At 38.1% G+C, this 14,670-nt stretch overlaps 1 protein-coding gene across 11 annotated transcripts in view; it reads left to right on the forward strand.

Annotated features, from left to right (window-relative positions):
* Positions 1-2,647: 2,647 nt before the first annotated feature.
* The window catches only part of LOC116165857 (twitchin), a 49,360-nt gene continuing 37,337 nt past the window's right edge, over positions 2,648-14,670 (forward strand). For 3 of the 11 annotated variants that reach the window (XM_031480564.1, XM_031480565.1, XM_031480568.1), the window contains exons 1-28: positions 2,648-2,807; positions 3,188-3,544; positions 3,604-3,625; positions 3,700-3,862; positions 4,084-4,225; positions 5,169-5,304; positions 5,361-5,564; positions 5,618-5,919; positions 6,117-6,340; positions 6,391-6,576; positions 6,623-7,015; positions 7,062-7,241; positions 7,291-7,554; positions 7,811-8,107; positions 8,161-8,229; positions 8,289-8,345; positions 8,399-8,452; positions 8,505-8,555; positions 8,609-8,668; positions 8,754-8,792; positions 8,872-9,708; positions 9,896-9,934; positions 10,007-10,117; positions 10,357-10,530; positions 10,796-11,059; positions 11,573-11,620; positions 12,662-12,797; positions 12,844-13,080. In XM_031480564.1, the coding sequence (XP_031336424.1) occupies positions 3,232-3,544; positions 3,604-3,625; positions 3,700-3,862; positions 4,084-4,225; positions 5,169-5,304; positions 5,361-5,564; positions 5,618-5,919; positions 6,117-6,340; positions 6,391-6,576; positions 6,623-7,015; positions 7,062-7,241; positions 7,291-7,554; positions 7,811-8,107; positions 8,161-8,229; positions 8,289-8,345; positions 8,399-8,452; positions 8,505-8,555; positions 8,609-8,668; positions 8,754-8,792; positions 8,872-9,708; positions 9,896-9,934; positions 10,007-10,117; positions 10,357-10,530; positions 10,796-11,059; positions 11,573-11,620; positions 12,662-12,797; positions 12,844-13,080 (5,002 nt within the window). In that variant the 5' untranslated portion in view covers positions 2,648-2,807; positions 3,188-3,231. Of the gene's footprint in view, positions 2,808-3,187; positions 3,545-3,603; positions 3,626-3,699; positions 3,863-4,083; positions 4,226-5,168; positions 5,305-5,360; positions 5,565-5,617; positions 5,920-6,116; positions 6,341-6,390; positions 6,577-6,622; positions 7,016-7,061; positions 7,242-7,290; positions 7,555-7,810; positions 8,108-8,160; positions 8,230-8,288; positions 8,346-8,398; positions 8,453-8,504; positions 8,556-8,608; positions 8,669-8,753; positions 8,793-8,871; positions 9,709-9,895; positions 9,935-10,006; positions 10,118-10,356; positions 10,531-10,795; positions 11,060-11,158; positions 11,204-11,572; positions 11,621-12,661; positions 12,798-12,843; positions 13,081-14,670 lie in introns of all 11 variants that reach the window. The other 8 variants (XM_031480566.1, XM_031480569.1, XM_031480567.1 and 5 more) reach the window with 7 other exon arrangements.

Raw genomic sequence — 14,670 nt, forward strand, 5'->3', positions numbered from 1 at the left:
AATTCCTAGTTCTAGTAAGAGTTATGGTAGTACAATAGACGCATTGTTACGTTTCCGTAGACATAACGATAGAGTAAATTTTCCTTAGAGCCTATATGGGAACATTTTTCATGAGGGAGATCCTATTTAATTTTAAAAAATGGGCGTGTAGAAATTTATGAGCGTATATAGGGTAGTGCCCAAGGGAATGTCCAAAGTTCCACTAATCCGTCCCTGTGCAACTTAGTGCAGATATTTTGCTTAGGTTTATTTTCATTACAACTCTTAGAAGGTGACGCACCAGCTGTGGTTTTGTCAAGACTAATACCAAAGTGTTAACTAATAAATCATTTCCTCCAAAATATTACCCACATTCGAATGTAACATTGACACCAGCAATTTTGAAAGTACATTGTTCAATAATGCTGATACATTGCTTACCTAAGGTGCTATATACGTTTTTGCAGTTAAGGGCTAAGTATGGGTTTGGTTTTCCGCTAGAAAAACATTTTTCTTTTACGGCATGCCCAGAAAGAAGAGCCATTTTGGGAGAGGGGTTGGAGTGCCGATTTATTCCATGCAAAGAGAAATTCAAATCGGCCGCTGCTCCCTTATAAATATCGCAGTAACTGCAGATCAGTACAATTTCTTAACCCTTAGTAGGGTGGGGTCCATCGACCAACTATATTACTGGGAATTCTTCATGTCCATCTTTCCAGATTGAATCTTTAGGGTATTCGGTTAAGCACATCTGTCGAGCACTCCTAACTAGCGTCAACGTGCATAGGTCTTGTGAAACATGACACCCAGTTTTATTTAAAAAAATTCTGTTCACCTTTTTTCAGATGGGCGCCAGTCCAAAGATATCTTTCAGTCAATCTAAAAGTATTATCGTTCGTGGCATGGTTGTACTGGATGAGGCAGTATTGAATGAATTAAAAGGTCCATTGAAGGAAAGAAAATGTCGCTACACCACTACTATATATAGTAGCAACGAATTGTGAACTGAAAAACGAAAAATCGTGAAACGGTGTCTGTTTACAAATCATATAATAACAACAGTAGTAAATTATGACGACTGAGCTTTAGTACCGTGTTATTGTTTAAAATAGAACACTAAATATACCTCGATGGATACTTCGAAATTTAGTTTATAGGTAAACTGAACTGCGCGGGAGATGGTGAAAACTTTAAAATAAGTTGATTAATTTCTCGGCTGAGATGTATCAGGTGTTTATGGGGAGCCCATTTCGCAGCAATGTGGGTTTCGAGAATTTCAAAACACTAGCGGAATGTAGACAAGTTCAACTAGTGACAGGAGGGAGAAGTGAGCTTTAAAGGTGTGTGTACAAGTTTTCGTTGGAGCAAAAGTTTCAAAATTTTAGTTTATTGGATGCAGCGTGATTGTGATCACATTGACGACGTTTTCAGCGGTATTGTTATATGCGCTTGCGTTGAAAAAGCGTCAGGCGAACAAATTTAGCGGACGCAACGCGCCGCCCTATAAGGCTTGGCATGAAACTGTTGTATGTGTAAGCTTACACCACTTTTCCATCGCTGCCATCTAAAAATAGTTGTACTGTGGGTATTTGTAGAATATTCACACAGATATCTGTATATATAAATATAATTCTTAATACTATTGAATTGGACAATATCTATAGACACCAAAATATTTCCACTTTCTCTTCTACTAGGCGCTCCAAATTTTCTCGGCGAGGATTTGAAGCAGGTTCTTAGCATGAACATATAAATAACTCTGAACATCGATCATTTAACTAAATTTTATCATTGAATACGTTCCAAAGTCTTATTCATATATGCATAAAGTTGAATTACAATGCGGCCACGTAACTTTTATAATTAATGGTAATGAACAAGCGAGTTCAAAAGCTACTGTGTAACTTGGTAAACACGAATTTGCTGACAAACTTCCATGTGTTAGTCTATTTTTGAAAGAGACACCGTCCAATCATGTTGTTTACTAAAAATAACTGATACATTCATGTTTAGAACAAGTTGATAGCACTTTACATTTTAAAAATAAGTTTTATACCTGTAAGTAAGGCCCAACTCGGTTTTTCTCATTTATTTAAAAACATCCCAACCCACTGAAGATGTTGAAACATCACTTGTCTCGGCAATGTTTTTCTTAATTCGATACTCTGGCCTGCACCTAATCTGTCAACACGGGAACGCAACACTTATTCCTACCCACATACAGCAATAAATAACCGTTTTAGAATTTGACTCAAGTGCAGGAACACCTAAAACCAAAAAGGCAGAATTGGGTCACTAGTGTTTCGTTTTGTCAAAGTATTCCTATGATTTGTTAAGTGGTAACATTCGTATAAATAGATTTTCTTGTGAAAACCGAACTTGGCCTAAATATCTGCAACGCTTTGAATCAGCGCGTGGAATGTTTGCTAGGTCCAAAATAAAAAACAATGATTCGGGTCGTGCATTTTGCCAAGAATGCAACGATCTGCAAGGAAATAATAATATGTCACATTTCTATTAGTCATTATCGATGAGCAACAAATTATATGAGCGTTGGTGGCGGCATTTTGTTAAAGCGTCGCGCCCGCGAAGGAACAAAAAGAGTGGGGTACTCGATTTTTGGAGGGGCAAGTTACGGTCTGATTTAGATTTGGGGTGTACATTAAATTTCTTTAGTCATTGCTTTAGGGATTGACCAAGCAACCTCTAGGATAGCACGAACGACTCGACGGCGTGCCTGTGTGACGGGACGGCCACTGTGGTGTACACGCGAATTTCGAAAAAAAGTGTACAGTGAAGTGGTAGTGCTTTTTCTTCCCTCTGCAGAAGTAAGTTCGGGGATCACTTTCAAAGGACGACCACTTGTGTGCATCAGTGTTGATGTGATTGATAATTTAGTGTAGTTCCAATAAGGATAATCAAAGGATATATATACATCCAATTTTTGCTGAAAGGCACCTGAAGGTTTTTAATACAACTCGATTTAATAATAGTTTTCGCTTGCGAACGTAATAGCTCAAAAATATTTCTTGGCTGTTAGTGACCAGGCCGAAAAGGTGATTCATTTTAGAGGTAATTTTATCTCAGCACACTTTCCGCGGCGAGCGAAAATCGACCTTCAAAATTATGTCAATAATTCTACGGCCTTTCTGTTCAAATTAAGGTGTCTTTTAAATTGGACCACATGAACAATTGTAAATATTTGTAGGGCCGAGTTAACGTCGATGATACCGAGTTGAAAACGCTTAAATCATGGGGGTGGCAGAAGATTTTGCTCCCAGTTTTACACAAAAGCCTCAGCTTCGACAAGAAGACGATGGCAATAAACTTATATTTGAATGTCAACTGTTATCATCACCAAAGCCTGATATCCAATGGTTTCGAAGCGACGAGCTGCTTACAGAGGACTCTCGGACAGTGTTCAGGATACAATCTGTGGGCAGCAACAAATTCTTGGTGGTACTGGAACTAGACGATGTTATCGAAACAGACGCGGGCCTTTACAAGGTCAAAGCCAAAAACAAGATGGGTGAAGTGGCGGCGTCAATTAATTTGAATTTTAGCCGTAAGTTGCATGTTAAATGACGGTCCATAGATCTTTATTCCTGTAACTTATTGTTTCAGCTATGGACGAACCGCGTGAAAAGTAAGTTTTTTTTGTGTTGGTTTAGAAACCCTCGTTTCCATTAATATTGAATTGACGCTTCAATTTTTGAACAGACAAATAGATGGTCTTGCCCCAACTTTTGCAAAAAAACCATCCATTCGACAAGAGGAAGATGGGAAGAGGTTGTTGTTTGAATGTCGCATTCAGGCAGATCCCCGACCCGTCGTGACCTGGTTTCATAATACTAATCTCGTTGCCGAATCACCACGTCATAAGGTACCGTAACTCTCTACTTCTAAATATACCCCCGATAACCATCATTTGTACTTTCAAAATACGAAAAAACAGTGTAATTTTGAAAATACGTTATGGCCCCTAACATTACCTAAAATCCACTATATACACAACTGGGCAGTGGAATTAAAAGGATCCATTAACATATGTATATGTCCCTAATAACAAATGAGATTGATTAATGTTGGTTAATTGAATTTCAGTTGAAAATAGATAAAGATGGACATTCGTACTTTGCAACGCTTGAAATTAAAAACGTTACCGTTGAGGATGCCGGAAAATACAAAGTCACTGCAAAGAACGAATTAGGAGAGAGTAATGCAACCATCAGTCTTAATTTTGACAGTAAGTTTTTGATGTCTTAATGTTTGTCTCTCCTTTTGACGCTTTTTCACCTATTCTGTATTGGCAAAAAGATCTCCATCGATTAATTTATAACGTTGGGCGTATAAGTTCAATAGTAAAATTCGGAGGAGGTCCCATGGTAGCTTTCACTTCTCTCTCAATAACTGAAACTGAAAGATTAAGCTTATCTAACTTTCTTTGTGTTGTATGGCTATAAGCTTTCAGTTTTCAGCTTTTAACTGCATTTGTGTGGCAGCACAACTTTAGTATAGGTGCTTTTGCTCCACGGATGCATCTGCTCAAGTCTTGCACATTACCGATTACACTGTACTCACTCATCAGTTGCAAATATAATACGTTGTATTCAGAACACTTGTTTTTACTTCATCTTAAATACACGATCAATTTTATACTTGAGCACCATAGCAACTGTAATGGGACAAATGTCAGCACTCGTGCACAGTTACAATGGACTAACTGCGCTTAATCTCAGCTCAGCTTTTAATCCGCAAGTTTTTTAACATTTCCAATATTAATCCGTGTACAGTGCCTTTGACAAAGACGTGCTGTGTGATCTTTTTTACTAGCTGAAAAGCTTAGATTAGATACAGAAGTACTCAGTACCCTGCAATCCAGTATCTCGCCTAAATTTTGCATTGCATTTTGTTATTGACAAGCTGATAATTGGATTGCGTTATATTTTTAGCGAACTTTTGTTTCTTGTTACTAAGAAGTTACAGACAATCTTACTCGACATGATACTCCCTGACTTTTCGAAGGCCATGTTCTTGCAAATGTGACACATTTATTTCAGCACTGTAATTTTAACACAGTTAGGGCGATATTAAAAGCTGAGCTTATTCGATGACGAACATTGTTAGTTGCGCGAGTGTTGCTGGCTGTCCAGTAGCCTGATAGCCAGTTTAGGAGAATTTCTGCATAGGCGATGAAGCACCAGTACCCGAAACAGGCTACAAACCAACTTTCACGGAGCGTCCCGTCATCCGACAAACCGAAGACGGCGGCAAGATCACGTTCGAATGCCGTTGTGTGGGTGACCCGAAGCCAGAACTCTCCTGGTACGTATACTCATTCTGGCTAAGAAACAGAGCAGAATCTCTATGGTGGTACGTAGGTTCCATGGAACGAAGGAAATTACCGAAGGAGGGCGTTTTGCGACATCGATGGACATCGATGAGATACTCTATTTTTTAGCACGCTTAGATATTAATGAGGTTAATGTTTCTGATAAGGGAGATTACCGAGCTGTTGTTAAAAACAAATACGGCACAGAAACGGCCACCATAAATCTTAACTTCGAAGGCACTGGGAAGCCTAAGTAAGATAAGCGGTTTATATTGCAAACCTCACATATAGTGCTCTATTCCACAGAATTCCTGAGGGAAAAGCACCACGTTTCCCGAAGAAACCCACAATTCACCAGAAAGGCGATACTCTCATAATGCAGTGTATGCTGGAAGCATATCCTGCACCAGACATTACCTGGTTTCAAGGGAATAAGGTCATTACAGATAACAAGCGAGTACGTATGTCACGGAAAGCTACGGCAAAAGACACGTACTTGCTCACATTAGAAATTTCTCAACCTTCCTTAGACGATGGTGGGAATTATCAATGTAATGCGTTCAATATTTATGGTGAAAGTAATGCGAATATATCGCTTAACTTCCAAGGTATGCTCCGTAAATTACGGAGTTTTGTACAACTTCTCTGCTGAATACCCGTGTTGTAAATATGTCTGAGATATGTTTCAGCCTTGTCAACACTTGTCGATGTCTGTTACACTTCGTAGCCCCGTTTGCATGAGCATGGCCGTAAACACCCCGAAGTGCCAGTCTCAAGTCAAACGCTCACATGTGTTACTTTACAGGTGGTGACAATGCCGCTGGTTTTGCACCATCATTCATCGAAAAACCTAAAATCATACCGAACGAAAGTGGAACCCTAATTACAATGAAATGTAAATGTAAGGCAAAACCCAAACCCCAGGTCACATGGTTTCGAGGAACATCGATCGTCACAGAATCTTCGAAAATCACCATCACCATCGTCGACGTGTCGGAAGACATCTACGAATTAAGCCTAGAGATTAAGGTATTTGTCAACAGTTCGAGTACTTGGAATCCCATGGTTTCAAATTTCAGGACCCTGCAGCTCCAGACGGTGGCACATACAGGTGCCATGTTAAAAATGAATACGGAGAAAGTAACGCTAATCTCAACTTAAACATTGAAGCCGAACCGGAACCGGAAGGTGAAGGTCCCACATTTGTAGAAAAACCACGAATAACCTCACACCAGTCTGGAAAACTTGTCATAATGGATTGCAAGGTAAAGGGCCAACTTATACAAATTTTCTCTAAGTGTATGAGTACAGGTCCGCGCAGATCCCAGCCCCACGATTACCTGGTATCGGGAAGGGAAAGTCGTTACTGAATCAAGTAAAATCAAAATCAGCGTCGAGAAACTCGAAGAGGAAATATATTACATCAAATTAGAGCTGAAAGATCCAGATCTGGAAGACTCGGGCCTTTACAAGTGCAACATTAAGAACACTCTGGGAGAGCTCAACGCAAATCTCACCCTAAACATTGAAATTATCCCAGTCATCAAAGAAAAACCAAAAGTCATTAAAATTGTCAAGAAACGCACCGTTATCGTGGAATGTAAAGTACAAAGTAAATTTAAACCCCAATGTACATGGTACAAAGAAGATAACGTCGTTCAGGAAGACACCAGGCGTACAGTTCATATTGAACAGGTCAAAGATGTAAGCGCACGCCGCAACATAAACAGTCACTAATGCAATTTTGTAGGGCGAATTTAATGTCAAACTGGAAATAAACGAAGTTGTCAAAGAAGACAAGGGTTTATATAAATTGATGGCTCGAAATGAAAAGGGAGAAGCTACCTCACAAAGTGTCGAAGTAACAGAATTTCCCCCCGAAGAAAAACCTAAAGGAGAGAAACCCAAAATAACAAAACTTACTAACATTGTAAGTCTTAATTTCAGAACTTGGTTTGCGATTGATCGATATATTTTAGACGACCGAAGAAGGAAAGACGGTAGACTTCATATCTAGTCTTAAAATTATTGATAAAACTGTAACGGTGGTGTGGTATAAGAATTCTACCGTCATCAAGGAATCCGCGGATACGAAAATGGTATTCGACGGATCCAGCGCACGTCTCAGTATCAGTCGGTGCAAATTATCACACTCAGCAACCTACAAAGTCGTCATGAAGAACGAATTTGGCGAAGACGAATCCAGCGCAACACTTACTGTTAAAGAAAAGCAAAAGGAAGAGGTAAGAATTCATTTTGATTCACATGTGTTTTATACAAATATTCATAACACATCATATAATAAACAAACACCTATATTCACAAGGATGAAACAGATGAGGAGGAAGAAGAAGAGGAAGAGGAAGAAATAATTCCAGAAGAAACTGTTAAGGTAAAATATACTTACTCTGTACCTATAATACTACATACAAGTCACTTATTTAATTAGGCACCACAAAAAGTTGACTATTAACGTTTATTGTTTTGTGTTTTTGGTAGGAGGAAGAGAAAAAGAAAGATGAAAAGAAGGAAGAAAAGAAAGAGGAAAAAAAGGAAGAAAAGAAGGTAGAGAAGAAGGAGGAAAAGAAGGAAGAAAAGAAAGAGGAAAAGAAGGTAGAGAAGAAGGAAGAAAAGAAAGCAGAGAAGAAGGAGGAAAAGAAAGAAGTGACCGTAGAGAAGAAAAAGCAAGAGGTGGAAAAGAAGGAACCACCAAAAGAAGAAAAGAAGGAAGAACCAAAGGTTAAAGTGGAAAAGAAAATTGAAATCAAAGAAGAGAAAAAAGAAGTTTTCGTAGAGGTAAAACATGTTTTATGTTACGTGATTGTATCTGTGATTCTGTTTCTGTAAAGGATGACGCTAAAAAAATGAACGATGTTGACAAAAAGAAACCCGCAGTCAAAACTCCGGAAAAAGAAAAGGTAGGTAGTCCTTTGTACCTAATTGTCAATGTCATTGTTACGTTGTACGTTACTTATAGGATGTCCTGTCCAAACCTGCCGATCAAAAAGTTGAAAGGAAGAGTTCAATTCAAAAGGTAGGTTGTGCCCTGTAAACTGTGAAATAAATGTTTATTGTCAATAAAATTAGGTTGAAGAAAAATCAGAGTCTCGCAGGAGTTCCGTGATTAAGGTGCAGGAAACGGTAATAACATTAAATCATAACTAAGCAAAAAACTTAGCGACAACTCTTATAGGTAGCGCAAGATGGTGATAATAAAACAACACGACGATCATCATTCCAGAAGGTATGTTGTAAGGTGTACGTCCTGTTATTTGTATAATTTATGTTTGATATTAGCAACAAGAAGAGACCAAAACAGAGACGAAGAAAAGTTACGCAAATGAGGAAGTTGAAAAGGTGGGTACGAGTACATATGAGTGTACGTTTGTACAATTAACGACTTATATACAATGATTGACATTAATCAGACAAATTCTTACAGAAAAAAGATGTCACACCAACCAAACCTGCCAAAGACGTGGTAAGTTCTAACTAACAATGCCATTTACATACAATTTGTTTCAACCTCAACTCATGAAACACATTCTTTACATATATAGCAACAAACAACAAATAACATAGACCAGATTACACAAAAGAAGCCGGTGGATCAAGAAAAGCCTAAACAGAATGAGATTAAGCCCAAAGATACTACAAAAGTAACCGAGACAAAAAAAGTAGAGCAATTGGATACCACAAAATCGATATTAAAGAAAGAAGAACCAAAAGAACCTCCGCTGGACACAAAAGCAACTAAACTAGAGTCCAAAAAGGTGACAGAAGCGCCCAAACCCCAACCAGAGAGCAAAAAAGTGGAAGAAACGAAGCCCGTAGATGTGGCACCTCCCAAATCCAAGCTGGGAATTAAGAAAGAGGAAACGAAAGTAGTAGATGAAGCGTCTCCGAAGCCCAAACTTGAAACTAAAAAAGAGGAAACGAAGCCCGTAGATGTGACACCTCCCAAAGCCAAGTCAGAAATAAAAAAAGAGGAAACGAAAGTGGTGGATGAAGCGTCTCTGAAGCCCAAACTGGAAAGTAAAAAAGAGGAAATCAAGCCAGCAGAAGTAGCACCATCCAAACCCAAACCCGAAAGCAAAACAGAGGAACAGAAGACTGTAAGTGAACCTACTCCGAAGTCTAAACTGGAAAGCAAAAAAGAAGAAGTCAAACCAGTAGAGGCAGTGCCTGTGAAACCGAAACCAGGATCTGATGTAAAACCGACCGAAGCAAAAAAAATCGAACAAAAGAAGGACGATCTGCTAGTAAAACCAAAGGCGTCAGAATTAAAGAAGGAACTAAAGCCGGTTGAGAATATGGTGGAGAAAAAATCGGCTTTGAAGGCACCCGAAATTGTCGTTCCTGACAAAAGCATGTTAAAGAAAACTGTTCCGGACCAGGTAGTTACACTTTATTTCTAATGCACCATACAAACACTTAACAATATGAAACATTCACATTGTTATTAACGCAAACCTGTCAAAATTGAAAAAATCCAATTTCGTTGTAATCCAAACGATTTCGAAAGGACTAATTTCTTGTTTTTCATTTTCTTCCATTGCATCTGTCATCATTCATCGGATTCAGGATAGCGCCAAAGACAAGCTGACCGCAACAAAGTTAAAGGTGAGTAAATTAATAATATTAATTGTCTAGAAATGCACATTACACAGTTCCAATGTAACACATATTATTCAGAACACGCCCTCTCAACCAAAAGCGGCTTCCTTCATTGGTATACAATTAAAGCCTGTTGTACGAGAGGCAAAAAATGTACAGAAGGTTAATTTAGAAGAAGTTGAATTAAAGGTAACATCTATGGATAACACTAACTGCAACAGTGTTTCTCTATCTTCTCTTCTCCATCTGATCTATCTTATCTACTATATATAATTACGAAATTTCAGTGTCTGTCCATACTTCTCTCTATCTGTACTTTCTTCTAAAAATACTGATTTATTATTTCAAATTGCATTCGTACTTACCTACCTTCTAAGTCTGTTTAACTTCCGAGACATGTCTAATAAAACACCAATGTATTTTGTTAGAAAGTACCCGAAAAACGAGGTACGATGGACGTTACACAAAGGGGTGTAGAAAAGCAACAAGCGTCGTACGAAGATTGGGAAAACATCCCCGATTATGAAAGGGCAGTTCTAGAAACGTACGAGCGTTCAGACTTTAATCCATCAGATCCTCGTGAAAAAACTAAACTTACTAAGGTAAGATCGGCTACGGCACATTAGCCAGGAATGTACAATAATTAATTTTATATGTGTAATCTTGGCACCCTAATGCTTATTCGTTGATATAATCTGGGCTTATAATAACTCATGACAGAAGGGACGTTTATTTTGGTTGACGTAGATTAATATAAAATCCCCGCGCGAGGTAACGCTTTTCATCGCTTAGTTCACTCCAAGTATTTTGTCGGCAAATTTGCGTGTGGTGTTGGTGTATCATCAAGTCACACTTTTGATACTTTAGGACAAGCCGTCTGTACCCGAAGTAAAGAAAGTAACCGACACTAAAACCCAGGTTGCTCAAAAAGCCGATGTGCCCGAAATTAAAAAACCCATCGAAACTCCGAAGATTGTGGAAGCGCCTATAATAGAGATAAGCAAGGAAAAAAGTCCTCAACCTGAGCCTCGTAAGACTTCATTAGCGGCATCATCGCCTCATGGCCGGCGTGGATCGTTGATCCCTCCAGAGGAATCAGGACGTAGGACCAGCATTATTATCGCAGATGAGGTGAATATCATGTTTTTGTTAATAACTATGTGTATGTGATGTGACGATGCGTGAAAGTAAATAATTTTTGTACCTATGTATAAAGACAATTTGTAATAGGATACCAGGAAGCTACGCCCAGGAGAGATGTTGGAGGATAAAAAGGTAACACTGATGATTTCAGCTATCGTGACTTCGCCTTGCATCTCTTAATTACCTAATTTAAATTTCAGTTGGTAGAGCGTTTTTAAAATGTGACGCTTGAATTGTGTTATCACGAAGGGTGCAAATTAAGTAACAGTTCTGTTCAAAATTCTGTCAGTTGCTTAAATGTAAACCTTTGTGAATTAGTCACGTAAAAGTCAAGAAAAGCATTAATCATTTAACACAGTTTGAGCTCACAGCCACAGATGGCAATGCAGCTTTGGACACGGCACAGATCTCTTATGCCCCTATTTCGATAAACTTGTGTAGAGTAGATATAAAAAAAACATAGCTTTTGTCACTTATTTACATTGTATTTTGATATTAAAGCTAAAAGGCCTGCGACCAGGAGAATTGCAGCATAGCTCAGATAAACAGGTTAGCAGGGATCAATAGTAGAATAGCAGAGGCACTGTGATTAAAACATATATGTTTGTATCTAACGAATACATATAGCACGTTTCCTGATATCCAAACCGATAGATAGAAATGCCAACTTCTTTGGGCTGTAGATCCAAAAAGGCAGTGAAGAATTTTCAAAAAAGAGTTGGTTTTTTTGTATATCGTCGAGATGACTAGAACGTACTATATGTACAAGAGACTTGTCCTTTAAATATTAGAATAGTGACAATGAGTCCCTAAATAGAATAGAAATGCAATGTCTTAACGTCCATTCTTAATCGTACCTAGTGTGTTTTTACACATTTAAATCGCGTTTGACCTACCCACTGATAATTCTGTGTCACGCTACCAGCTTATCTAACGCCTATTGCTTCACACTTTTCCTACAAGATGATTTCGTTCTGTAGAAATATTTAATTTCAAAAATTGGCAAAAAAATCTCTGAAAAACACATAAATCGATCTAATTTTGAATTTTGTGTACGACTTTCGGGCATAACTTCAAGAATTTTTAAGTGCACGTACACATAATATTAATTTATAAATATCCCTAATTTCTTACGTTACGTAATTATTATTTATTTCAAAATTAAGAATAGTTAACCATAAAATTCGGGTCTTGCCAAAGCGTCTTCAAATGGGAGAATCCCCTTTATCTGATTCAGTAGCTCTGTACAAAAACCGTGGTCCAAATTAATTGCGACATTTGGTTTTAATGATGTTATATAATTGTCATTTTAAAGCTTTTGGTAACGATTCAACATTGCGTTGAAATTTATGATTAAATTAATTTATAATTATACTAGTAATACTGCCATTTGCAAGACATAGATTTACCAACACCAAACTGTTATGACTCAGGACTCGTACGTGTAACTGTGTTCACAATTTATGTTGATCTTAAATATTTCTACCGTGTATGCCAAATTTCTTTAATCCTTTTACTAACCGTAGCTCAATTTCATTTACGTTACTACTTTTATGTATTCAACTCTGTTAACTTACGTTCATATCACAGAGGCGTAAAAGTTCTGACGTTAGACGACCAAGTATGTCCGAAATGGAGGAAAAACCTTCGACCCCCTTGAGGCTCGTAGGAGATGGAGGGCCTCCAGTTATTGTCGATTTTATGGAAAGTATTTCATCCGTTGAAGGTAATCTAAGAGAAATGTCGAAATCTTCCTCAACGTTGACCTACAGGTGAATCTGCTTACATCACTGTGGAAGTTGAAGGTAATCCGGTTCCCACGTTCAAGTTTTACAAGGGAGTTACTGAAATCATCGAGGGAGGAAGATTTAAGTTTCTTACAGATGGCGAAACGAACACGATCACCCTTATTATACGAAAAAGTAAGGCCAATGATGAAGGGCCTTATAGGATCGTCGTTTCTAATGTACATGGCTCCGACTCTGCCGAAATGAATCTATACGTATCAGGTAAGATCCTTAGATGTACCTACTGTTGAACCATTCAAAATATTTGGTCCCATATTCGTGGCCAAAAAAATAAACTACATTTTTTAAAAATTTATTCACCCTCACGCGAGTTCATGAGCTAACTCTAAAATACTCTTCCTCTGCTCTAGAAAATTAGGTTGATTGCGAGGTCATCCCTGATGGCAAAATTTTGAAAGTGACACCTTAATACTAAACAAGGTTACCCGAATCGCAGCATGGCAAAGTTTACACTTGGACACTAACTTTTTGTTGTCATCCATAAAATGATCATGAGTCAGGATTACGTTTAACCCCACCCATCTTATAAAATAATAATATATTATCGTTAATAATAATATCCAGTATCCACTAATGTTAAATCTAAAAAAAGTCTTGACACCCGATACTTTTGAACCAAATTTTAAGAGCAACAATATAAATTTCCCTCAAAACTGAAAAATACCGGTTCTTTGGCACTAATAATTACAGTATCCAGTACAAATGAGGGGCTTATGAATGCAATCGGTTCCGGTACGGTCTTTTTCGGTTTCGGTTCCAACCCCTGGTTGTAAGCCAGAAGAAGGCCATGGTTCCGGGCCATGGTTCCGGGCGGATATTGTAATTTTAGCTTTGCCTTATGAATGCATAGTTAAAATTTAAATCTTACCGTTCGCGTATTATGTACATTTTTGGGTCAATTCAGCAATTGTAATTTTTTGTTGGGGCGACCCTGTCAACCACTTTACTTGCAAGTGATTTCAATTGAATTAAGTAGTAACTAGTTTGACACTATGCACTATTGTATGACATAGAGTTTTTAATTTGGAATGAGTAAAAGTAACTAGAAAAGGAATTACGTCCAGAGATGATTTCCTAAACTAACACGCAGGGTCCTCTCCCGTCAGGGTCAAAAAATACAATTATCTCGAAATCCTTACAATTCAAAATTACTCCACAATGAATTCTCCTACGGACTTAAAAATGGTATGCTTTAGATACTAAAATCTCTTAAATATCTTCAAATTGGTATCCAACGGGGTCTTTTTCAGATCAAAATTTTAGCACTATATTCTTCTCGATTTATCATTTGTAGCCTAGAGTTCTGTAAAACTGGAAGTTCATTACCTACTATCAACAACTCGTTAGAGTACCAGGTAGAACATCAGTTTTGACATGATTAAATGTAACATGTCCCAGCATACCTAAAGGTCTTGTACATAATACTCAGGAGAGGACCTAAAATTGAGCCCTGTGGGACTCTCCTTCCAACGCTTTTAATTTAGGAAATTTTGCTACCAACCAGCTTGTTCGCGGTTGGTAATAAACCACCGTATCTCCGTACAGCTTTAATGTAACATCTGTAAGGGTGAATGGTAAGGTTTGCAGTTTTAAACAATAGGATAAACAATAGGAGGAGCAAATACGACCACCCCCATGCCGGCGAGCAGCTACAACTTCCGCCTTGGAAACAGGGTTGAAATACTTTTATCGGTAATAGCTTAGGGAACCAAGTTTTGATAGACCTGCTATCATTTGCAGATTTGTAAAAGGTGATGTAGTATGTAGAGTGGTCCCAATTTTTTGTATTAA

Source organism: Photinus pyralis, unplaced genomic scaffold (assembly GCF_008802855.1).
Source record: "Photinus pyralis isolate 1611_PpyrPB1 unplaced genomic scaffold, Ppyr1.3 Ppyr1.4_LG3a, whole genome shotgun sequence".
Taxonomy (NCBI): domain Eukaryota; kingdom Metazoa; phylum Arthropoda; class Insecta; order Coleoptera; family Lampyridae; genus Photinus; species Photinus pyralis.